This window comes from Phalacrocorax carbo, chromosome 1 (assembly GCF_963921805.1).
Source record: "Phalacrocorax carbo chromosome 1, bPhaCar2.1, whole genome shotgun sequence".
Classification (NCBI taxonomy): domain Eukaryota; kingdom Metazoa; phylum Chordata; class Aves; order Suliformes; family Phalacrocoracidae; genus Phalacrocorax; species Phalacrocorax carbo.
In genome coordinates this window covers 63,767,117-63,792,554 of record NC_087513.1, presented here as the reverse complement: position 1 = coordinate 63,792,554, position 25,438 = coordinate 63,767,117, and the positions used below count along the sequence as shown (strand labels likewise).

Genomic DNA, 25,438 nt, shown 5'->3' with positions numbered 1-25,438 from the left:
AGCAGAGGTCATAAAGTAAAACAAAACATTACTGTCACCTTCAACCCAGAAAGACAACTACTCTTAAGTATTACTTGTACTCCAAAAAGTCTGGCAGGTGTGAGTCAGGTTTTAGACAAATTTAAAGTCCTCACCAGTTCCTGAAATATTTAGAGAAATGGACAGTTCTGCTTTTTTTTTTTTCCTGTAAAGAAAAACAGGTGCATGCATAGTCAGGGGATAGACTGCAGGTAGACCTATTAAATTGGAAGACTAATAAAAAGTATTGGTGCACTGTAAGAACTGCAAAAGGTTGTGCTGTAATGCATGTACTTACTCACTAACGTCAGTCAGGAACAGGGACCAGAACTCAGGCTAGTCTCGTCAATGTCTGAGTGCCATAACCAGAAGATGATTGTTGGATCATTTACATTCTGTTCTTTGTCTATAATTCTTGGATTCTTTTCTGCAGAGTAAGGCTCTAAGTGGGGGGAGGTAAAGAGTACATAAAGTTACCTAGAGATGAAAGTTCCCTTGAGGTTTGTGGGCTTGAACTCCCATGACCTGAATAAGCACTGCTGCCATCTCACTGGGTGAAACAAAATAACTTCTCCCTTCCCCAGTCCCAAGGTACAACTGTTTTTTAGTGCCCAGTACTTTGACAGTATGGCAGCTGTGCTTGCCTTCTGGCTTAGCTGCCAGGGAACATGGTGTATGCTGGCTGGGTGGGCAGGGTGAGCAGAACAGATGGTGCTTTTGAAGTTCTCAGCTCAGGTGGTGAGGTGCCAGGTGAGTATAGGTACTTCTGTGGTTAGTGGTCCTTTTGAATCTAGGTAGGTTTTAGGGGCCAGCATCTATATTTGGACATTGCCCTAATACCCTTATATAGATGTATCCTTTCTTTTTTTTGTGTTCTTGCAATTTCTCCCTCATTCTTCTCTACTCTGGATTTGAAAGTAGTTGTTCCTTACAACTGTTCGTTCCAAGGGTGCATCCTGTTGTACTTGCTATTTTAACTAATCCACTTAGTATCAACTGATGTGGAACAAAAGTCCTCTGGTAATTTTACTTTTGGTTTAAACTAGATTTGTAACAGCACAGTGATAGACCAAAATCGATCTAGAAAATTTTGATTTTAATAAAAATAACTTTCACAGAACTACTGAGGTTGGAAGGGATCCCTTAAGATCATCTAGTCCATGCCCCCCTGCTCAGACAGGGTCAGCAAGAGCAGGTGCTCAGAACTGTGTCCAGCTGGGTTCTGAATATCTCTGCAAATGGAGACTCTGCAACCTCTCTGGTCAACCTCTTCCGATGTTTATCACTCTAGCAGCTAATAAATAAATAAATACACACACACACATCCCCCCCACCTCAGTGTTTGAATGGAATTTCATATCACAGAATCAGAGAATGGTAGGGGTTGGAAGGGACCTCTGCAGATCATCATGTCCAACCCCCTGCTTGAGCAGGTACACCTAGAGCAGGGGGCACAGGAATGCATCCAGGTGGGTTTTGAATGTCTCCAGGGAAGGAGACTCCACAACCTCCCTGGGCAGCCTCTTCCACTGCTTTGGCACCCTCACAGGAAAGAAGTTTTTTCTCATATTGAGGTGGAACTTCCTGTGTTCCAACTAGAGCCCATTGCCCCTTGTCCTGTCATTGGGCACTATTGAAAAGAGCCTAGTCCCATCGTCCTGACAGCCACCCTTTAGATATCTATAGGTATTTATGAAATCCCCCTTCAGTCTTCTCTTCTCCAGGCTAAACAAACCCAAGTCTCTTAGCCTTTCCTCATAAGGGAGATGCTCCAGTCCCCTGATCATCTTCATAGCTCTCCGCTGGACTTGCTCGAGCAGTTCCCTGTCTTTGTGAAACTGGGGGGTCCAAAACTGGACACAGTACTCCAAACGTGGTCTCACTAGGGCAGAGTAGAGAGGAAGGATAACCTCCCTTGATCTGCTGGCCACATTCCTTTTAATGCATCCCAGGATACTATTGGCCTTCTTGGCCACAAGGGCACATTGCTGGCTCATGGTCAACTTGTCAACCAGCACTCCCAGGTCCTTCTCAACAGAGCCACTTTCCAGTAGTTTAGCTCCCAGCCTGTACTGGTGCATGGGGTTGTTATTCCCCAGGTGGAGGACCTTGCAGTTGCTCTTGTTGAATTTCATGAGGGTCCCCTTGGTGCAGCTCTCCAGCCTGTCCAGGTCTTGCTGGATGGCAGCACAGCCTTCTGGTGTATCAAAAGGTGTATGCTTTAATCTGTGGCCATTGCCTTTTGTCCTGTCACTGGGCGCTACTGAGAAAAGTCTGTCACCTTTCCCCTCCTGTCAGGGGAATTTATACACAATGATATTTACACACATTGATAAGGTCCCCCTGCACTTTCTCTCTCCAGACTGAAGGGTCACAGTGCTCTCAGCCTCTCCTCACCTTTAGTCCCTTAATCATCTGAGTGGCACTTAGCTGGACTCACTCTAGTATGTCCATGTCTCTTCTGGGGGTCCCAGAACTGGACCCAGCACTCCAGATGTGGCCTCACCAGTGCTGAGTAGAGGAGAAAGATCATGCCCCTCAACCTTTTGGCAATGCTTTTCATAATGCAGCCCGGGAGGCCATCGGATGCCTTTGCCAAAAGGTTGCATTGCTCAGTCATGATCAGCTTGTTGTCCACCAGGGCTACAAGGTCCTTCTCTTGCAGTGCTGCATTCCAGCAGGTTGGCCTGCAACGTGCAATGGTGCAGATACCCTTGCAGATAAAGCCTAAGGCCTGTAATAATGTGTGCTTTCACTCTTGAATTGCAAAGACATAATTTACTTGGTTTATATCAAAACATTTTCATATAATCACTTCTTGTAGTATTGACACCCAAAATAAAACACTTGGATATGTTGGTCTTTGGCAGACTTCCTGTCTTCTCTCATAGAAACAATTAAGCAAAACTTGAGCCCGAAATTTTCTCCTGAAGAATTAATTTTGTGTTTTTCACAAGTAGTGAACCATAATGTCTCATGTAACTTTCACAGGAATGGTAAATGTCTGCACTCATTTTCAGGGGGCCTTTTGTAGTAGGTCCTCTGCTTCCTGCTTCATACTTCCCTTGTGCATTTCTTTGAGCTTTCGTGTTCAAATGTTATTGGTGTTTTGCCCACTGTGAAGAAGAAGGCATTGTAAGAACTATATATACATACACTAGAGGGACACATAGATAAAATCTTTTTTTCCCCCCATCTAAAAGCTGTGGTGCTGAGTAGCACCTCTGAAAGTGTTTATATGTAAAATCTAGAATAAAAGGTGTAGATTTGTGCTTTTGTGTATAATTTAGATGACTCTAGATAGCTTATGATACAGCAAAACTGGTTTCAGTAACCTGGATATGAACTTTTTAAAATTTTAGATTAAAATCAGCATGTCAAATTATATCTAGAATAAAAATGATTGACTGCAGGTAAAATTCAATCTTAGCGCTGATGTAACTCAACCCTCAAACTCCATTTAGCTTTGTTCTGTACTAGTTGAAGTTTCCACGTGGTCTGAAAATTACTGTGCTTCATTAATTCCATCTGAATAGGACTGAACAGTTAAATTTCTGTAGATGGAATAATGCATAAAAGTAACTTCTTGATATGTTAAGGACTGCGTGGATGCAGTTTTGGCCAGTGTGCCCCTCTAGACCTCTATAAGCAGCTGAGAATCCAATAAAGATCTCTAGATTAGGACATTATATAGATGATTGCAGGAGCTTATTCTGCTTACTGCTCTGCCAGCCAGCCACTGTAACATCTCATATTTAAACTCATTATCTGTGTATCTGAAACAGTTTGCTTGTATCATAGCTTAAATAGAAGTTAATGTAATCAGCTACTCCATCTGCGTTTGAAATGAGGATGGTGAGCTAGAGATGATGAGCCAGTTTGCTCTCAGATTTCTTAAAAAATGAAGCATCTGTCTCTACTTGCTATTGACTGAAAGTCTATGTGCCTTATAAAAGTAAGGTATTTGAAAGCTGTAGGAGCCATCATGTAGGAAGCTCCAGGAGGTCTTTAAAACAAATCTGGTTTAGAAATTTTTAAACGAGTTAGATGATACATTATATTCGGTGTAAGGAGACAGCTAAAAGGCGTGTGAGGCAGGCTGAAGCCAAGTTTGCTGTTGCTGCAGTCTGTAAAAGCAGCAAATCAGTCATATAGTAACCCAGGAGTAAGGGATTTGCAGCGGTGGTGTCTTGAGGTTGTGCTAATACTGGTTACTGATGCTAGAATATGGGAGACAGGAAAGGGTAATGCCTCATGTTGTTAGCAGAAAGTCGTATTTTCAAATCACGCCTGACGTAATTTTCCAATGAAGGGGCACAATTTAAAAACAATCATTAGGCTTCCTAATCAATTCCTTCAGGCTAGGAGGCCATTGTGGCTTTGTTACGGTTCACCTCCAAACCTTCTTTTACCACTGTGCTTGAGAACAAGACAGATCTGATGGTGTTTACTGACAGTATTACTCAGGATGTCGAAAGCTTTACAGACTACGCATTGCATAACATAACACAGTACTGATAGTACCTGTCATGCTTCATGATCTTTTTGAACAGCTCATCTTTATTAGGCAACCTGATCTTTCTCAACAGCTCATCTTTATTAGGCAACCAGAATAACCAGCTAGTGCTCTCTCTGTAGGAGGCTGCAGTCCATGCTCTTCGTTGATGAGGAGCAGTCAACACTTCTAGCTGTTGAGAAGGAAATAGAACTGCTGAAGACATACCAAAAAATTCCCAGATGAATTAAAACCAGTGCAGATCACCTAAAAAAGGTGGTTTGCCTAATATCTAATATTGAAGAGATTTGTTTGTTACATAAGAATATTATATTAGATAACATAATTTGTTTGTTCAGCTTGAAGAAGGCTGAGGGATGACCTCATCACAGTCTACAGCTTCCTCAAGGCGGGCAGTGGAGGGGGAGACATTGGTCTCTTCTCTCTGGTGGCCTGTGACAGGACACGAGGAAATAGAACGAAGCTGAGTCTGGGGAAGTTCAGACTGGACATTAGGAAAAGGTTCTTCACTGAGAGAGAGTGGTCATTCAGTGGAACAGGCTCCCTAGGGAAGTGGTCACAGGCACCAAGCCTGGCAGAGTTCAAGGAGCAAAGCTCTAAGTCATATGGTTTAGTTTTAGGTAGTCGTGTGAGGAGCAAGGAGTTGGACTCGGTCATCCTTATGGGTCCCTTCCAACTTGAGATATTCTATGATTCTATAAATGGGGTGGTTTTTTTGAGAGACTTGGGTGTAGGTAGTTCTGGAATTCAAGAACTGCTGTGAGTGAATATACAAGTACCATTAGTGAGTGTTTTCTACTCAATCTCTAAAAAATAAACACCACACATTAAATCTTGTTTTCTAGCAAGCTCACATAAAGTGATATAACTTCTATTAAGAGCAGGTACATACCTTCACACTTCAGAATGGTCATCACGTTGCTCTTGAACTAGGGGGTGGGAATCTAACTGAAAATTTGTCCTTCTAATTTTGTCCTGCTTTATGGAAAGCCATGCTTGATGTGGTTTAGAAATGTGGTTTTCAAACTGTTTGGGTCACTTGTTTGTTTTTTTGATCTGTTATAGTTACTGCTGTACTTCAGTGAATTACTGGAAAGGGTGTTTTGTAGGCAAATAACATATTGGTAGTGGCATGAAGTCATACCTCTGCCTGGTACTTGCCTCAGCTACTCTTGTAGCTGGAGCTACAGCTAACTGGTCTCAAGGAACTGGTAAAACTAAAGACTTCATCAAATTAAAATTGGGATAGCTAAAGGCAGTCAGACTAAGACTATGTTATATGCTGTGCTGTCTAAAAAAAACTTGCTTCATTTAAGGCATCTAGTGCCAATATATGCACCTCTTGGAGTTAGTAACATCTCTTTCAATGTTGTGCAGGGTATATAATTAATTTCTAGGAAGTTTTTCAGATGCAGGGAGGGATATTCCTTGGAATCTAATTGGAAAGCTATTGGTAACTTATCTATTAGATTGGAGGAGTTCTGAGTATTACAGAATAATGAGTGAAGTTCAGCACTGACTGGGTCTAGTGACTTCCATTGCCAAAAGGGGCAGTCCTACTTCTCATATTCCTCCTCCAGATAACATAGTTCCACTCCCTCTCATGGATTGGCTCTGATAGTTGTCCCGACTGTGCTGTAAGCTAACTTGATAAACAGGCAGAAAACTGGTTAGGGTAGTTTGTGTGAGATAAGATGGTGAAAACAGGTTGCCTACAGGTTGCCTCGTAACCAGGCAAGTATGAGGGCTGTTGCACGGAAGGGGAATAGGAGTGCTTGCTTGGAAGGGAATGTGTAATCTGCCTATTCCAGTGGCTGCAAGCTGTTAGACTGATACAAGCTGTATCATGTCATCGCTTCCTAAGATTTGTTTGTCATTTTGGATTGAACCTCAGTTTCTCTTCACAGGCTGCTTGTGATTCAGTCAATTTCTGTCTTCTTTCCTCCCCTTCCAGTGCCCTCTCTCTTAGAAACAAGTAACTAGTATGTCTATTCTGTGTACAAAAGGCCCTTGCTACCTAATAGGAAGCTGCACTGGACCTGAAATTTGTGTGGACTGTGGACAAAGGACTTGGGGTGCCAATAATTCTTAAAACGACATCATACTCAATGTTTCATTAAGATGGCTGGAGACAGAGTGATAATCAACAGGAGTCTGTGTGCAGGTTGACACTGAGAAAGATTAAGAGAAAAAGCTAAGAATGTTAAAAGTTGAGGCAAGCAAACATGTAGACGATACATAACAAAAAAGAAAACCCCAGCTTATTTAAATTTCATATTTTTTAATCTTCATTCAGGAAAAGGGATGGTCTTCACTTGCTGTATTACTGTTGCCATAGTTGCTTTATTCCTGAATGAGTAAAGATTTAACTAACTTGTCTACTGACTTCCCTCTTCCACCTTCTTGTTATCTATATAGTAGTAGAACTTAGCCTACTTCTTGCTCTTTCTGTTAGGGAAATAATGGTAGCAATTTTGGGTAGTAGTTTGTTCTTGAGTAGAATACAGCCACACACAGGCACTCAGTTAAGATACCTGTTTCAAGAGAGCTATGGCAGCTGTTCTAAATGGGTTGAAGATTTTGTGGTTTGGTGTATTTTCTTTTTCTTTTTCTTTTTTTCCCCCTTTCACAAAATTGAGGCAGAGTGTTGATTCTGCCTTTAAAATCTTTGTGGTTTGAAGGTGTTATTTTAAAGTGCCTTTTTTGTGTGTGTGGTTATAAGATTTTGTTTTGTTTTTGTTTGTTTGGTTTTTTTTGGTTTTGTTCTCATCCGTAAGCACAATTACGACATAATAACCCTGTCTGGGAATTGAAATACTGCAGATTATGTAAATAAGATGCAGTTATCTGTCAGGGGCTTTTACAAGGTTCTGGAATATCTTAGGGGGAAAGAGGTGAACTTTTGTCTTGAGGAGGACATAAAAACACATAATGAAAAACTTCTTTGAAGACCTTTGTTGTCAGTGTATAGGTAGACAGTTAATTTTTGTCTTCTTTCTTGCCCTTCCAATGCCCTCTCTCTTTGAACCAAATAATTAATATGTGTATTCTTCTGTGTATATAAGGCCTGTGCTACTTAATAGGAAAACAGAGCTGTTAGACTTTGCAATATAACAAGAACTAAAATTTATGTTGGCCATGGTCAGAAAAATTGGAACTCCAGTATTCCTAGAATTACTTGAAATCCAATGTTAATCCTTTTTTCTGCATTAGTTGTGGGAAGGACAGCTCTCATTTATTTCGACATGCTTCTGGCAGTTGCAACTCTGCTGTGACACAGTGCCTAGAGTAAGACTGGCTTATTGTTTCTCCTTTTCTTTGATGTGTTAGTCTGGCCACACTGGGAAAATGAATGGAGAAAGATGGGATTCTGAATGGCTACAGAGGATCTTTCTGAATTCCTGAGCCAGTGTGTTGCTTCATATATGAAGGGTTGCACTGATTACTGGTTTTTAAGTGCTAAAAAAATTTTCTTCAGGTCAGACTGATGTAGATTTTTTTTCTTTTTCCTATAAATCGTATGTCTTGATTCACTTGCGGGTATCATCCTGTTTTTTCTCATCTAATTGGTTTCACACTGAAATAAGGCCTTCAACGATCACTGTTGCTTTTAAAATGCCTTTTCTCTCTATTCTGACTGGCATACTGTTTAGTTTTGAGGTCTGCTGCAGTGTTCTTAAAAGTTATTTTTCTGATCTTCTTGAGGCAGCTTATTTTGCTAAAATCCACATTAAAAATCTAGGCTCCTTCAGACCTTCCTTTCTGTAAAACAATGATTTTAAAAGGACAGGGACAAAAATTAATTGTAAATACTCTTCAAGCAGCTTGGTGCAATCAGTCTGGTTGGGAAGAATAAGTACAAATCTTAGTTGGCATAGGAGGGAGGGAGAGATTGGGTACGTGCTTAACATGATACTAAACAGAAGGAATATGTCAGAAGTACTTTGGTAATGTTAACTTGGCCTTGTCAGGAAATAGTCATTAGGAAAAGTACTTCTCTCATAAAACTGCCACACGTAATCCATGATGGTCGATGCTATTATGAATTAAGCTGGACTGCGTGTCTTTTCCTAACAGTCTTATATTGTAGTGAAAAGTGTTTGCCTTTAATGTGTATTTTTGCATGTAAAGCTCTTTGGATTTCCTGAGGATGTACTACTTTTGACTGCAGGTTGAACAGTTATTTTACTTTTTTGCTTTAAATTCCTAATGGTTACATGAAATCATTGTAGAGAAGGTCAGCTCTCCACAAAATCTTTTCATAAACATAGATGATTAGAAATAAGATTATGCTGATGATACCAAATATTCAGTTGTCAAAAGTATTTTATAGAAGTAATGGCCCTTTTTGTCTTAACTTCATTCTCACAATTTTGATAAATGGAAGTAATTGTACTTAAAATCCAGATCTTGGAAAAAAAGCATGTATTCAGTTTCAAAAACATGAGGTTCAGATTTTTAAAGCTCACTACATTTATTTTAAATTTTAGACTTTTCTTCAAATAAAGTTTTTTTTTAACCTGTTTTTGTGCTATGGGGTGATATGTAGTCTGTAAGCAGTATTGTCACACTATGACTTTGTCTTTCTGTTCCTAATTAAGTGTTTTAATATTGTCCCTGAATGAGTGATGGATGTGGCCATTTGGTTGTGGCAGTGACACTTTTAGTACTTTAATTGCTTTAACCTGTAAATATTGCCTACTTGGCATCCTCTTCCCACTTGGAAAGAATAGGCTTGAATTAAATGACTAACCAGAACTCCTTAAAATTGGCACATTGACTTTCTATCCCATGCTTTTCCTTGCATTCTTGGGATGGAGTAGGGGAAGCTGTTCTTTGCATAATTTGCAAGCTTGCTAATTAATTTTGACAATAAAGGCAATAATATTTTGGGTTTAGTTATGCTCAAACAGATTAGGACTGAAAGTAGAAACTGCAGACCTTGTTACAGGTAAACTGAAAAGTTTACTATAATACTTGCCTATTCCTTAGAGTTATATGCTCCGTATATTAATAGAAATATCTCTCATCCACGATGATTTGAAATTCAGTAATAAGACCTGATACTAAAAAGGCAAGTGTCATTCTCTTCCTATGTTTGTGTGCATTGTTGGTATAAGATTGCTAAACAGACATCTCTTTCTTATTGTTTAGCAATCATTTTTAGAAAGGCAAAATAGTGTAGAGATGAAATAGAACATTTTCAAATATGTCTTGAAAAGAACATTAAGTTTTAGATTTGGTAAATAACTGCATATAACTGTAACATACAACATCTTATTTTTTTATTTGTAGGAATCTTATTTCTAGGGTTTCTAAAGCCTCTTTGAAAAAGAGTTGAGTGGCAATTAATTTTTAATTTTTTTTCCTTTAGATCAGCTTGTTGAACTGACTTGTCATGTGGCTGCCTGATGGTTTAGATCTGGTGAGAGAAACAATGGGAGTCCATGGTCAGACAGTTAGAGAAAAGAGGGTGGGACCTTTTTTTCAGCAGCAACAACCGCACTCAGTTTAATATGATGTGGAACTGTACCTTGTGATAATGACTTCAGTTTTTTTGACAGTTAAGACTCTCCTTTTACTAATGAATCTTTGCTACCTCTAGAATTTACTTACTCCTTTCCACATCCCTGTTAAGAAAAGGTAGGGACTCGCTATCTATACATCTTCTCAGCTCTTCTGTGGATAACTGGAAATTAAAAAAGGATTTTGGGGATCTGCTCTGTCAGATAATGGGCAGGAGTTAATAGGAAACATGCCTGTACCCCAGTAGTCATCTATAGCCCTGTAATCATAGTAACAGGGAACATGCTCTGATACCTCTAGTATTTTTTCATTGTTCCAGGATTTTGTTAATCTCCTCCTACTGGGTGTCAAGATTTTTTTTTCTCCTCCTCCTCCTTTTACTGGGTAAAACCTGCAGTGCTCTCTGAGGCACAGCAAGGAAAGATTGTGGGTGCTGTTGCAAGGGTGGACTTAAAGAAGAGGATGTGCCAAGTTCTTGTTCAGAAATAGGGTAGTAGAGAAAGAAAAAGAACATTACTCATAGTGTTTATTCAGGGAGAATATAGGGGAATCTTGGAAAATGTAATTTTCAGTAACTTCAGTATAGCTTGGACAAGATGCAAGGTACTGTGCTTAATGAAATGTTTTAGCAAGAGTCCTGAACCTGCATATTTTCTGCACAATGACAGCAAAAAAGTCAGACTGTTCATGTCAGACTGGAAAACCAAGAGGTCTTTGAGTGTGAATTTTGTGTGTCCCAAGAAGAAAGTAAGAGACTTAAAAAAAAAAATTGGCTCAATTTTGAACTGTAAATCAATGTCTAATTGTAACACATCTATCTAACAATATCTGTTGAAGTAGTAATAGATGTTCCTGTGATGGCCTGTCACATTTCCTCATCTGCTAGGTGAAGTTTATAGGTACAAAGGGTCACACTGGTGTTGAGAGAAGTGGAAGATACTGTGGGAAACGTGGTAAGAAGTACAATTGCATCTAGAAAGAAGAGTCTGTTAGCTTGTTTTCCACATGCTACTGAAAGGCATGAAAAAGGAGCTTATGGAATTGAAGTGATGGGGAGAGGAACAGAAGTTGGAATCCAAGAGGATGGCGTCCTGTGTACAACCCAGCTTCTTGACAAATTAACTCATTTTTTCCATGTTGAGGATAATCCATCTGTTTTCTGTGGGCCTTTTATTAGGTCATTGAGAATTACTTACATCTCTCAATTTCTAAGATTTATATTTTCAGTATGCCTTGTATACAGGAAATCTCAGAAATTTCCTAGTAGGAATATCTTACCAACAGCTGATAATCTGGCCTGTGAACCTTTTCAGCTGTGACAGTTAAATTGGGAAAACGGGCATCCAAACTTGTCTCATATCTTGATTTTTGTAGTGCTATGTGTGTAATCATTCCCTTTTACACTTGAAATTTTATATAATGGTAAGGTATATAGACTACTTGTTTTAGTAAGATAAAATAGCTTTTCAAGTAGTCGTGTCCCTTTAAGGACACTGAAAATAAGACCTTGAATCGAGAGTGCTTTGGATTTTTTTCTTAAACCAGGATTCTTTCAGCAGTACCAACAGAGGCAGTTAAGCAATCTCTAAAATGTTGTGCTCGTACTTGATAACATCAGAAGTAGGGAAGAGAAAAGCCAGACTAGACTGAGAGCAAGCAGGTATTAGAATTGGAAGGTGCAGCAGCCTGTGTGGTGACTGATGTGGATCCAATGCCTGTTTACAACGACATGCTGCTGTAGGAGAGGAGAGGTGCCAGGTGCCTTGGGTGGCTTGCTGTGTACACCTGTGCAGTCTCCAGGGATAATGCTGCCTGTAAATGTTTTGGACTTTTGCAAGCTTCTTTTACAAGGCATTCCAGCATAATTGTGAAATTGTTGTTGAATCTGTCATACTGAATTATCTGTACTCACCTCTTAAATTGTAAATGAATAGCAATACTGTAGTAGATAGCAACCACTGCAGGATTTTTTCTCCCCTGTGAAAGAAGCCTTATCTTCCCTTTACAGAAAAGCAGAGGTCCATTGGTGTCTATCAGATATGTTAACAGTCCTCTTCTGAATGTTTTGGAATTATACTTGCTCCTTTTACATAGCTACAAATATAATAATCGAATGGAAATTTGAGACTAAATCAAAAGCATTCACCTTCTAGTGAGACTTAAGTCCGGAGAATTGGTTCCTCAAACTCTTGAGTAGCAAGGGATTTCTTCAGTTGCCAGGGATGGGCATGTTCTTGTATGTGAAGAAACTTACCACTTCCCTGATTCTTTACCACCTCTTGCTGACCTTGCCTTGGCCTTGGGGAAGTTATGAAGGTCTGACTGTGCAGACACTGATACCATGGTCTATTTTTAACTACATTTTTCTACCTTGCTACTGCTTCTAGAACCATTTCAAGTAAAATCGGGCCTGTTCAGGCCTTCCACCTTCACGAACAGAATTAGAGATATATTTTTACATGGTCTCCTACCATTGATTTTAATTATTATTATATTTTATTTTTTATTTTGTAATACTGTAAACTTTTCACCATTCCTAAGGACTAGCCTACAGCCTCCCTGCAGGAGATGAGCAGTTCAGGACTAGGTAATATATACTAAAGACATTTCAACCCAAATGGATGGTGAGGTGAAGGACAATAATGATACTTCATTCAGGAAAATGTCAGTGGGTTTGGAGTGCTACTTGGTTTGAGTATGTTAATGCTTTCCAGGCTCTCTGCTACCTCTTGGTGACCTTGCTTTGATGCTTGAGGTCTGAAGTTGCGCTTACCATAGTAATTGATTGCTTGCTAGTAGCCAGAATGATTAATATCACATTTTTCTGTGTACATTGGAGAAAGGGACTCGGAAAAGTGACTGGTTATGGTGCTGTATGTGATTGATAGGCTCAGTTGCATCTTTTGCAATGCTTGTTCTTGCAGGTGCTAGCACCTCGTTTGCCTTTTGCATCAGTCAGGTATCTGCTACTAGATTAGCTTCCAGTATCTCCCAGTTAGTGGTTTTTGCCTTTCCAGTTAGTTCTGTGTTTAGCGCATAAATGGTAGACAGAAAATGTTTGCTTTCTTTATTGAATGGCTATTCTAGCTATTCTAATACCATTCCAGTGTCACCTGCTGTCTCTGTACACAAAGCCTGTGTGCCTTCATGAAAGGTTATGGAATTAATCAAGTCAGAGAAAGTGTTTTGTGCTTAACAGAATTTCTGCGTTATTTTCAGGCTATCTGTAACATTCTATAAGAGGCAATAAAATTAACATTCTTAAACAGAATACAGCAAACAATTGTCAAAGCTTGAATGTATTTTTCCTATACTTTGATGCAAAGTTCTTGCTGTTAGTCAGCAAGATAATGTGATTGGGGTGATGAATGTATCAGATAAACACCAAGGAAAGGGTGTAAGTGAAGCTTTCCCATGAAGCATTGTGTTTTGTTGAATAATTATGCAAACTTGATCAAGATACAGTCCAACATAAGTATCTTTAGCTGTTAAAAAATCAGAAATTTAGCTAAAATAATGGGATTCCCAGGGATGTATAAAACCAGCCTTGTCATTTGGGGCTTTTAGAGTGTACGCTTCAAAACAGTTTTCTTACAATACATAGGATTGTGAGTCACTCATCTATTCTATAAAAAGAGAGAACACAAGCAGAAGGAAATGGAGATACGAATTTTTCAAGAATGCTTCTGCCTGCCTTTTTGTTTATATGTCAGCTGAATTTTCATGTAATAACAATTCCTGTAGTTGTGGTCTTAAGACAGATACTAAATATTGCAAGAATTGTGATGAACTGTGGCAGCTGAGTTTTGCATTTAGATTTAAAAATAGTATGTATATAAAAAAGCTATATAATTTCTAAATTTCATGTGGTATGTAGCGAATGGAGAAGTATAAGAACCAACTGAATCTGTTCACAGAGGATTTGGAATGGTATACTTCTCATTAGTAGTTACATGGGAGATGGTCTTCAGTTTCAGATTTTTTTTGCTCATTGGTGTGCTGTGAAAGCTAGACTGTTTAGTATATTGTTTTGGCAGCATGTGGTGACACTTCATGGAGCATGTCAGCCGTTTTGGCACTAGGCTGCTAGGGAAAAGACTTCTTGTAGCTGGGTCATTTCAAAGCTTCAGTGTTTAAGCTGTCATTACACTTTTGATATGAAACGGATTACCTGAATGGAGCAGCATTCAAATTCTTGTGTTACTGCAATGCATTGAACGTAAATACCTAAGTTTGGTGTAAATGTTCAGTGTTTGTAGTCTTGCTTCTGTATTATAAAGTCAGCAATTTTTTGTGTCAACGAACTTCTGAGAGAAAGAACTCTGCTAGGATTCAAATTCTACCATCAAGCAGGATTACTTTTTTTTTCTTGAGAACTTTGTTCAAAAGCACATCTTCTCCAATTAACCCCTAGTGTTTCAACTTCTAAGAAAATGTATTTAATTTTGGCTATAAAATTGTGTTATTTGGATATGCAGCGTGTAGATGTTTTGTCATGACTGTTACAAAGAACTTCAAATTTAATCCTACTTTGACTGTTTTATTTGGGGAAAAAACATGCACCAGGAAAACATTACTCCTCTGAACTGCTCTTTGAAATATTTGTTGCTCTCTTAAAACAAAAACACTTCTCCAAAGTGATTGTGTGGTCGCTGGTGTAACTTGCATAGCTAGTACTAGTAGTGTAAAGATTGCAGGAAGAATATGAAAGTATTCTTCATTGATTTGTTTTGGGGGGTAGGTGTCAGTTACATGCTTTTTGCAGAAAAAAGAAAAAAAAACCCACAAAAATCCATTATCTTCTACAAATTGACAGCACAATGACTTCAGAAATTTTTTAAAATCACAACTTTTGTAAGGAAAACTGCTTGAATTATTTTTTTATAAACTGTTTCCTGTAATTAGGATCAAAGCTTTTTTTGGGGGATGAGGAGTAATGGTATACATTGTGCACTCACTTTAAAAAAATGTTGATTCTTGTTTCCTTTTTATGATTTTTTTTTTAAAGGGGCATTCTTTATTCAGTGATAAACAAATTGTTACTCAAAATTTACATGGCAACCCAGTCAGTAGTTGAGGTAATTTGGTATCTATTTACAATTTTGTAGACTAAGCATGTTCTGGTGAAGACTTGAGATTTAATTAATTTTTAGCTTGAAAAATAAATCTTGCATGTATTACCATTAACATATTTTAAAAATATTATTACAGCTGCGTTGGGGTAGAGGAGCACCATGCTGTTGACATTGATCTATACCATTGTCCCAACTGTGCAGTTCTCCATGGGCCTTCTCTAAGTAAGTATGGATTATTCAAATTTTATTTTACACTTTTAGTCTGTTTTCTCTTGATGTACAATTGAAAAAAGGCTGTTCAGAAGAACATTCAAGATGAGCTTGATTATTTAGAAGGTACTGGTTCTACATGACTGACTCTGAGCTGATAAAAAAAATCACAAAACAAAGCAAACCATCCTGAAATGTTCCTTGATCTGGAGATGCAGATAGAATAAAATAGAAACCACTGCTACAGATCAGAGAAATCAAAGTGCACAGAGCTAGAAGAAAACAATCATACTTAGGAAGGCAACTTTGAGAAAACGTAAGAGTTAGCTGTCTCACCTTTCTTGATGATTGTAGTCTATATGACACAACAGTCCAGTGAAATCTGAGAATATGAACTTCTTGTACATTTTGTTTTGGGGTTTGTTTTTTTTCTATTTATATCCTTGAGTTACATAGCTCTGAATTTCATGTTTCTGATTTATAAACAAGTTTCCGCCAAGTTCCTCATCCAATTGTATTGCCAGAAGAGTCTATGAAACAGAGCAGCAAGAGAAACCTCTTTGTTGGTGTGCTTTTCAGTAGATATTTGGTGTAGAGATCTGCAGTGGAAAGATGGTAACACTGCAATTCTGAAGAAAACAGTTTTTGTCTTTCTGTAACTACTGAAAGGATACTGCTTTACCCAACTTGTTAGACTTTTACCCCATGACTTTTGTTCTCAAAAGAAAACAATGTAAAAATTAATTTCACCTTTCCAACAATGAATTAAGTTTCTATGTTCAGACCGGAAAAATGTTTATATGCACTGTGTATCTTTTAACCTCCAAGCACTAAATCGTGGTCATTTGTGTTTTCTAGTGTCGGGTTTTCTTCGTTTCAAGACCACATAATGGTTTATAGTCAGCAGTGACTTAAGATCTAGAATCTTTTCAAAGCTGAATTACTTTACCATTTAGAAATACGTTTAAAACCACGGCCCCCTCACTGGTAGTCTTCTGGAGTATGAACAAAGTGATAAAGCATCACTTACTGATGTCATTCATGTGTGTTGCACAATATGTATCTTGTATAGTATGTGAGTTCAGGATTAGGTACTTTTACACTGGGGGCTAAAAGGTAAGATAAATGCTGTTTTACATGCTTGTAGCTTTTAGTATTCCGGTTGTCATTTTCAGTTAAAAATCTGCATGTCTCTCCTGTAAATCAGTAAACAAATAACAGCCATTTCTCCCCCACACCCCATCTAGTTTTTCTGTGGAGCAGAGGGACTAGGAGGAGGAGTAGAAGGGTTATCATATCAGACTTTCAAAATAATAAACAAGTACATTTGAAACGTCTTTTCTCTTCTTGGTTTGGGAGAGCTAGTATTCACTGTTATGCCTGTGGAAAACATTTCTTGTAATGCAGAGGCTGCTAGCTCTAATGCAAGCTCTGTCTCACCTGCAGCAATTTGACAGTGAGATAAGAGTGATTTTTGTGTTGGAAGTCTTTTCAAAAAGACAAGAATCTGTGGTAAAAATTATCCTTATTACTTCATATTGCCTCGAGTAAGTAGATCATCTAGATTTAGTTGAAGCTTCAGAGATGCCACTTATCAACCCAAGCAGGGCTGATATATTGAAATGTATCTTCACCTGGAGTTTTATTAATTGCTCTTAGCTAAGCTGCCAGAATAAAATCTATGATAGTTTGTGGTTTGGGCTCTATTTACTAAGTGTTTAGAGAGACTGATAATATCTCATGACTTCAAGTGTTGCAGCAATGCTCCAGAGTGCTTCAATCATATGAAATTATGTAAGTAAAAAAAAGCATTTTTATTTACAGCTTCATAGTCTAAAATCCCTTTGTCTAAAGAAGTTTTGAAAGAGACAGAAATTCAGCTGTTTGATTTAAGGGAGCAAGTATATCTAATTTCAGCAGACGCTTGTGTATATAATCTCATCTAATGAAATGATATAGGGCAAAAAATTGACTAAAAATATACAGGAAACACATACTTCATACTACCAAATGGATGGTTACTTTCAATATCCTACAAAATTAATTATGTAAAAGTTCCAGCAATGAAAAGAAAGCTACTGCGTAGTTAGATGTAAAGATCAGATTAATACAGGAGAACCAATAAAGTTCTTCTCATATTTCAAACAAAAATAAATCCTCTTCTCAATTTGAAAGAAAAACAATTTTACAAGACCTGTAGTAAAGAAGCCATATGTGTAAAATGCTAAATAATGAATCCTAAAATCATAAATAATTAAAAAAAAAGAGCTACTAAAAAGAAATAGTAATATATTATGGAGTTTTCTTAGCTTATTTGGTTTAGAGTCTTCATATTATATTTTATTATTCTCCAAGTTTTCTCAGCGACCCTTAAGTCTGAAAATGTCTACATGAATGCTGGGAGTCAGGTCTGTCACTAGGCTGTAGAATCCAGAGCTTTAAGACAGCATGTGGTGCAGTGAATGTTAACAGGACTGTGGCTGGCAGAACATTACTTTCTTAATGTGGTCTTACTGTCTCAAATTCTGTAAATACTGTCCCACCTGAGGGTTTTTTGTTGTGGGGTTTTGTTTTTTTTTTTTGGACTGGGGTAGTAATGCCAGTGTTTGTTCTGAGCTGACTGTATGAGATGATGCACCAGGCCTTAGAAATGGTATTGAATGATTTACTGTATGCTCCTCAAAATGTTTCAGTCTTCCTATGCTAACATTTCCCTTCCCTTTTTGGTCACTGGGAAACAGCTAGAGGACCACCTCCAAGCCCTGAGGCTTCATTGTACAGAGGTATACCTCTTGATATGGTCGCCCCATTTGAAGTCTAGCATGTGACCTCTGAGACAGATAGTCTAGTGTGAGAAGGCAAGGAATAGCATTTGCCTAAAGTAGGTACAGTTACTGGCCCACTGCTTTGAGTGTATAAGGAATGTAATTTAAAAATAGCTTTCTGCTTACTTTTAATGAAAACTTCCAGCACATTCCTTTCCTTTCTCAACCCCCCTGCAACTGTTTAGTGTCCTCTTGGTGTGTGTATTTTTAGTATTGTCACAGTGGGCTGTGCCTCAGTCTTCAGGGACAGCAAGGCCTTCCACTAGTTCAGAGTGTTTGGGAGAGGCAGGTGCTATATGTTTATCACTAGATAAGTTTCAACTTATCTAGTTGTTTGGGTTTTTTGTTTTAATTTGAGCAGGAGAATCCGTTCAGTTACATTATTTTTCTTGCAACTGTTATTGTAATGTCTTAGGGAGTTAGAAAAGCTCTAGAATAAAGGTATTTGTAAGTGGAAAAGTTTTCATTACTGTTTTCTGTTCTTCAGAGTTCTCTTACTTAGGGAAGGATGATGTACATTGCCAAGTATTAAGCAAAGGAACAACTTTAATATCTATTTTTTTTAAGTGTTGGAAAGACAGATTTTTAATAGTTGGTTTAGTGCTATAAAATCTCTTAAGCAGCTGTATCATCTTACAATTTTAATGAGCTGTTACAACAGCAGTGAATTTATGAGAAACTCCTCTGCTGCAAATTAGTATTAGCCACTAATTTCTTGTATTATTATTTATGACTGAGAAAATAGCTTTGAAAACTTAATAAACCTGGCTACATTATTTATGAAGTTTTACTGTATTTGGATAGTTGGCTTATTAAGCAGGCTCTTCAGCCCTGGTTTTCAGGTTAGCAAATAGCTATAAATGTCAGTTTATTCTCTTAAATACCTTCTAAAGGGTACATTTTGTCACTTCTCTAGGAAATAGCTTATCAATAGGAATAATTATCTGTTACGTGTAATGACTGTAAGATGTCCATTATTCCTATAAAACCAACTGTTTTTTTGTGGAAAATCAGCACTTTTTTTCTTTTTAGAAGCTGTTGTGTGGGGTTTTATTTATTTATTTTTTTTTTTAAATTCTAAGATCCATATCCTTGTATTACTGTTAGCTGTGTTTTCAGTATTACTAGTTGTTTTTTAAGATTTTGGGTACATCGTGACTTTGGTAAACTTAAGGATGAGCTCCTTCATAGAGTTCAGATTTGTATTAATACAGTTGTTTAGCTGGGTGTCCTATTTGCACTGCAGGCTTTTTTGTATATGCCTGTAAAACACCATTTGTGTTGACAAGTAACAGTAGCTTTTTCCCTCTTCTGTGTTTCATCAGCAAATATAACTAAATTTCTGCTTAATATTAGTTAAATTATAGATCTGGTCTCAGTAAATCTTCTTGGGGCAGTCTTCCAGTAGCAGTAACAATTATCTAATGCTGTGAAGCAGTGTTTGGCTTTTTTTAGGGGAAACTGAAATGCAACCTAAAAATTACTGTACCCTTAGTATGTTTTAGTGTGGTAAATGATATGCTGTTAGGTCAGTAGAGAAAGGTAGCAAGTTCACCGTGATCGGAATTTCTTTCCCAGATGATGAGACGGTGGTCCTTTTTTGCTGAGGATATCTGTTGGGAATTTAATGGGGCTTCTCAGCCTGTTGAATGGTTGAGGACAAGAGATGTGGGTTTATTTGTACAGACAGACAGTGCTCCAAAGTGCATTTTGCTAACAAACAGATGACACAACCAAGGGCTTCCTTTCAAAGCAGTGGGCTAGTGTTCTTCATAAATGAAGGTACAAGATGAGTGGTTGATTAAGATGAATTAATGAAATATCCATTGTGAAATAATTTGTCATGAAATAATGAAAATTTGAAGACAGGAAGTAAGTTCACCATGATATCATAAGTAATTTTGTCCTCTGCTTCACTTAAGGCCAAAAAATTCAAATGGCAAGGCTGCATACAGCTTACAATGTTCTAAAATACAGCCTTTCAATATATAAAGGGGACTTACAAGAAAGAAGACAACTTTTTACTAAGGCCTGTCATGATAGGACAAGAGATAACGGTTCTAAACTGAAAAAGGGTAGGTTTAGATTGGATAAAAGGAAGAAATTCTTTACTATGAGGGTGGTGAGGCACTGGAAAAGGTTGCCCAGAGAAGTTGTGGATGCCCCATCCTCCTGGAAGTGTTCCCAGGTCAAGTCGGAGGGGACTTTGAGCAACCTGATCTAGTGGAGGATGTCTCTGCCCATGGCAGGGGGATTGGAGTAGATGATCTTTAAAGGTCCCTTCCAACCCAAACCATTCCAAGATTCTGTGAAAATATTTTTTTTCCTCATTTGTTTATCTGTCATTTGTCATGGGGAGACCAACACAACAGTTTTTATGAGAATGTCTGTTTTTTTCATTTTCCTTGGCCCTTTGAGTATAGGGAACTGTTGAAAATGCAATTTAATTGCTATTGAGCTATGCCCAAAATTGTAATAGAACATTATTTCATCCTTTTTTTAATTTTTATTAATATGTTTCAATAGTACATTAAAGTTTCAAACAACTCAGAAGTTGATTGTTTTGGAGTGTAATGGTTGAGTTATATGTATTGTGCTGGCATAGTAAAGATCACACTTGCCTAAAACAGTTCATGCCTGAAACTGAGACATAGGCAGTGAATAAAAGAAAGGTGGTTTGGTTTCAAACAGCATATGATAGTGAATAGTAGTAATATTATCAGACTGGATATGGGTATGCTTATATGGTGAGATAGCACAATGGGTTTAGGTCCTGTTAATTCTGTGTTATTATATACAATGAAGTCTATGTATCTTGAAGAGGTACGATTCTTCTGTTTATTTAGGAAAAAAAAATGGTCTGAGCTTTAGGGAATGAAAGTTCTGTTTCTAGATTTGTTGCTGACTTTTTAGATTTGGACAAATTTCAGGCTGCTGCTGTTTACTTGTGCTGCACTGGATATGGAGTCTTAAATCACTGAGTATAACATGCACTGAGGTTCTCAGATAGAAGGAGCTATAGAAGTTTAGAGGATGACTGTCAGGTGTCCTGGAGATTTCATTTGTTCCAAATAGGTAGAGTGTCACCTGCATAAACAATAAGGTTTGTTAATCATTAATAATGTGATTGAGGCATGTCTGGTTCACTGATGGGATGACTGCTAATCTGAGCCATTTTATTTAACTAATTCAAAGTTTAATCCTTCTAAAACTTGTAGTGAAGAAGAGGAGGAACTGGCACAGACATGACTACACAGAGTTGGATGATGGTTCCAAACCGGTGCAGGCTGGAACACGGACCTTCGTTAAACAGCTGCGGGCTCGCTCTTTCCCAAGGTATAGAAGCTTTCTTACACATTTCAGTGAAAAAAAAAAGAGAGAAGCATTGTTGGCTGAGTGTGGCTTAGGGGAGGTGACTAACATTTCTCTGCTTCAGAAAATGAAGATTGAGGATGACTCCCTCCTCCTTTAGAACCTCACCCCCCTGCCACGTTTCACATGGATACATTTGCCTTTTCATGCAGTAGCTTCCCCTGTTCAGTTTTGCACTGGGATATATTGTCCGTCAGAACTGTTACAGGGTGATATGGGGGTTTTGAGTTTTAGTGATTTTGTGGGGGAGTGGGGGCAGTAGCAAAAGTGGTTGGTTTTTAGTTTTATTTTTTATGCCTGAACTGTCAGAATATCGTCTTCTATTCCTCTAGTCCAGGAATATTCCTCAATGTCATTCCAAATAATATAGACCATTTCTATGAGCTGCTGGTCTATCTGTTCTCACATGCTTTAGAGGAAAGTGGAGAAACATGGTCGTACTTTCATCCTCTGCTGTCTGTGATTGGCTATCTCACTAAAACACAATGACTTATAATTCTTTAAAGGAGTCTGTTGTTGTTACCAAGATGTACTTGAATACCTTCTCTGAGAATTCCCTTTCCCCATGCTCTTAAACTACTGCATTCAGTCATTTAGAAAGACTATGAGTTCCCAGGTTATGAGAGACAGTAAACGTTTCCTTGCTGGTTTAGGTCGTTTTCTTTGTCTTTTTTAGTTAAATGCTTAATGTAATAGTAGTGGGTCCACTTATTTTGTATTCAGATGTAGCCATTCCCATCTGTCTTCCTCCAAACAGTGACTTTTTTTTTTTCAGTAGTGCTTGGAAAGGATGCTTTTCTGCTAATGTTCCATTATTTTTTTCCACCAGTGCTGATGAAGTAATTTTGAAAATGCATGGAAGCCAGTTGACACAAAGATACTTGGAGAAACATGGGTTTGACGTTCCTATTATGGTTCCTAAATTAGATGGTCTGGGGCTCAGGCTTCCTCCGCCAACTTTCTCCGTTTTAGACGTGGAACGCTATGTAGGTAAGAGTCACTTTGGAGTACTTACAAATCATCCTGTCTGTAAACTAAAATAAATATTTGCATCATTATAAGAGATTCTAGGGTGCTAAATAGATATTCTAAGTTGAATTACTTCTAACAGAAGACTAGCAGAGAGTAAAATGAAAGCTAGGGATTTGGGTCATCCCCCACTTTTTTTTTTCCTGTGTGGGTGTGGTAGATACATGATAGGAGTACAGCCTTACTTTTCAGCTTTCAAACATGTTAATTTTGGTGCAAGCTAAACATGAAATCCTGGGGTTTTTTTCTGCTACATGTTGTAAACCAATAAAGTATAATGACTTTTAAGATTGTTCTCTTCGTGAGAATTGAATGAATCACTCATATGATCAATAAAGTTTAATCATTTGTTAGGATATTGCAAAACTTTTGGGCTCAGTAAATTGGCATTTCTGATTTAAATTATTCTTCCTGGAGAATTTCCTACCTTGGCTTCCTTTGGTGGCAGAGCTAGAGCTTCCCAAGGACCATTTCTTTCTTACCAGATCTCTGGACAGTCTGTAATTGTTTCAGCCTCATGTGAGGGTGCAGTACAAAGTAGAAGAAACTGAGCCAATTGCAGCATGACGTTTTCTGTAACGTATAGTTGAGAAGTCTATATATGTCCTTGTCTGTGTTCTTGTGATAACCTAGTTTAATGATGTGTGCTGAAAGTAGATTTTCTGTCCGTCAGCATTTTACAATGGCACCAGAATGGAGGAAATATGTAGTATGTGGAATGTTGTTACCACTATGATGATTATAAACAGTAATGTGTTCTGCTTTAAAGGGTAATTATCATTTTGATACTTCTGAATCTTTTCTTTTGGGATGCTGCCTCTTCAGAGTCAGAGAGAAACTTGGTCTGCTCATTCTCCAGTTTAGGGAAAATACTAGAATGCCACAGATTTACCTTTCTATTACTGAAATTAAAAGTAAGAAAACTGAATAAATACTATTCCAACTGGAATTTATCAAGATGATACTAACTTGCAATTTTAAAGTAATTATGTTTATAATGTACATCTAGATACATTCTAGCATTCCAAAATTAATTGTCAAATTTGACCATTGTATAACTGAATGAACGTAAACCAGTTGCTAATGTTGTTAGTCCTTTCTCTTGGCTGAAGGTTGCTTCCTCCTTGTGTAGTTCTATAGATGTATCACTTGAAAATACACAATGTGTAAGGCAATCCTTGTTGTCTTCAGAAATGAAGCACGCTCATGGCTTAATTATTCAGTGAAATTACTGTATCCTTAAAAGTTATGCATGTGTATAAGCAGGGTGGAGGTGGGCTTGAAGAATGTTTGCGAAGGAATACCTGCATAGCTTTTAACGTTAAAAACTTACCAATTATGGCACAAGTCTAGTGCAGTTTGCTAAGAATTACAAGCTGTGAGCAGGAGGATTTATTATTTGTAAAGAATTCTCAGTGGTCCTTGTGTTAAATATTCAAGTGCTGTGGTGATGATTAATAGGAAGAGTGAGGAATAGATCTGCTTTGATAACTCTCTCTATGCTAGTCTTTCCAATTGCAGCCACAAACCCATTTTTTTTTTAAACGAGTTGCAGTCATTCTATACTGCTGTTTTTGGTTAACCACAGGAAAGAGGATTTATTTTTAGAGTGTGTTCAGTTCTGTCCTTAGCTGATTGTAGCAATTAAAGTTAGACCTAATACAAACTTGGCTTATACCGATCTGTCTCTGTTCCAAGAGAATGCTGGTAGTAGTGGAGTTTCTGTGCAGAATGTTTTGATAAAGGCTGGAAAAAAAAGTTAAATTTCGCTTAAACATCTTAACTGGCTGTTTTTTATCTGTGATACTGTGATCTGTGTTTAAGAAAGTCATTCTATTTTTCACAGGTGGCGACAAAGTGATAGATGTAATAGATGTAGCAAGACAAGCAGACAGTAAAATGAAGCTCCATAATTATATTAAATATTTCACAAATCCTGACCGACCAAAAGTGTTGAATGTGATCAGCCTGGAATTCTCAGACACAAAGTGAGTATTGACTTCAATTCCTTGAACATATCAAGTGGTTTTCACTAAGGTGAACAGTGTGTGTAGGAATATGTCTGTAGGGGGAAAGACAGGAGGTATTTTATGTAGACAGCTCTGTGATGTAATGCGGGTATTAAACTTTTCTATTAATTCATAAGTAACAACTTTGTAGGAAACAAAAATTTAAATCTCTCATTTAAAAAGAGGCGTGCTTACCCTTGATTATATTTATGGTTCTTTTTTGTTTGTTTGTTTTAAAAGGATGTCTGAATTAGTGGAAGTACCAGATATTGCCAGAAAGCTTTCATGGGTGGAAAATTATTGGCCAGATGATTCTGTCTTCCCTAAACCTTTTGTTCAGAAGTATTGCTTGATGGGTGTCCAGGACAGCTACACTGATTTTCATATCGATTTTGGAGGAACTTCAGTTTGGTACCATGTTCTCTGGGTATGAAGGCTCCCTGATTTATGACTGTGCGAAACGAAATTTATTCAGTGTGCAGCTTTCTGCCATGGCATTACCACCTGTTTAGAATTATCACCTTATGAAATTTTCTGCTTAAAAAACCAGGGGAGGGGCTTGAAAGTAAATTACTGATTGTTGCTCTTACCTTTTTATGCTTTTAATTTAGCATGCTGTTGGTGACTGCTAGACTATAATTGGTTGACTGATCATTTTAGCAGATGGGTAGGTGATATAGTGAGGTTTTAGTATCAAAAAAAAAAAAAGAATGAAAAGCATTGACATACTCATCTTTTTCTTCTTCCCACAAACTTTGACCATGTGTACATCATAGAAGAGGCAAAGTGGTTTCATCGTATGTTTTCTCATTTGGCATGTCTGCATATACCCATAAATTGTTTATAAAAGCTGGAATT

General features: G+C 37.8%; 1 protein-coding gene across 2 annotated transcripts in view; it reads left to right on the top strand.

Annotated features, from left to right (window-relative positions):
* KDM7A (lysine demethylase 7A) overlaps positions 1–25,438 on the top strand; it is a 68,614-nt gene that overhangs the window by 11,557 nt on the left and 31,619 nt on the right. For both annotated transcript variants that reach the window (XM_064456898.1, XM_064456887.1), the window contains exons 2-6: positions 15,272–15,357; positions 21,389–21,506; positions 22,372–22,532; positions 24,418–24,559; positions 24,821–25,007. In XM_064456898.1, coding sequence (XP_064312968.1) covers positions 15,272–15,357; positions 21,389–21,506; positions 22,372–22,532; positions 24,418–24,559; positions 24,821–25,007 — 694 coding nt within the window. The remainder of the gene's footprint in view (positions 1–15,271; positions 15,358–21,388; positions 21,507–22,371; positions 22,533–24,417; positions 24,560–24,820; positions 25,008–25,438) is intronic.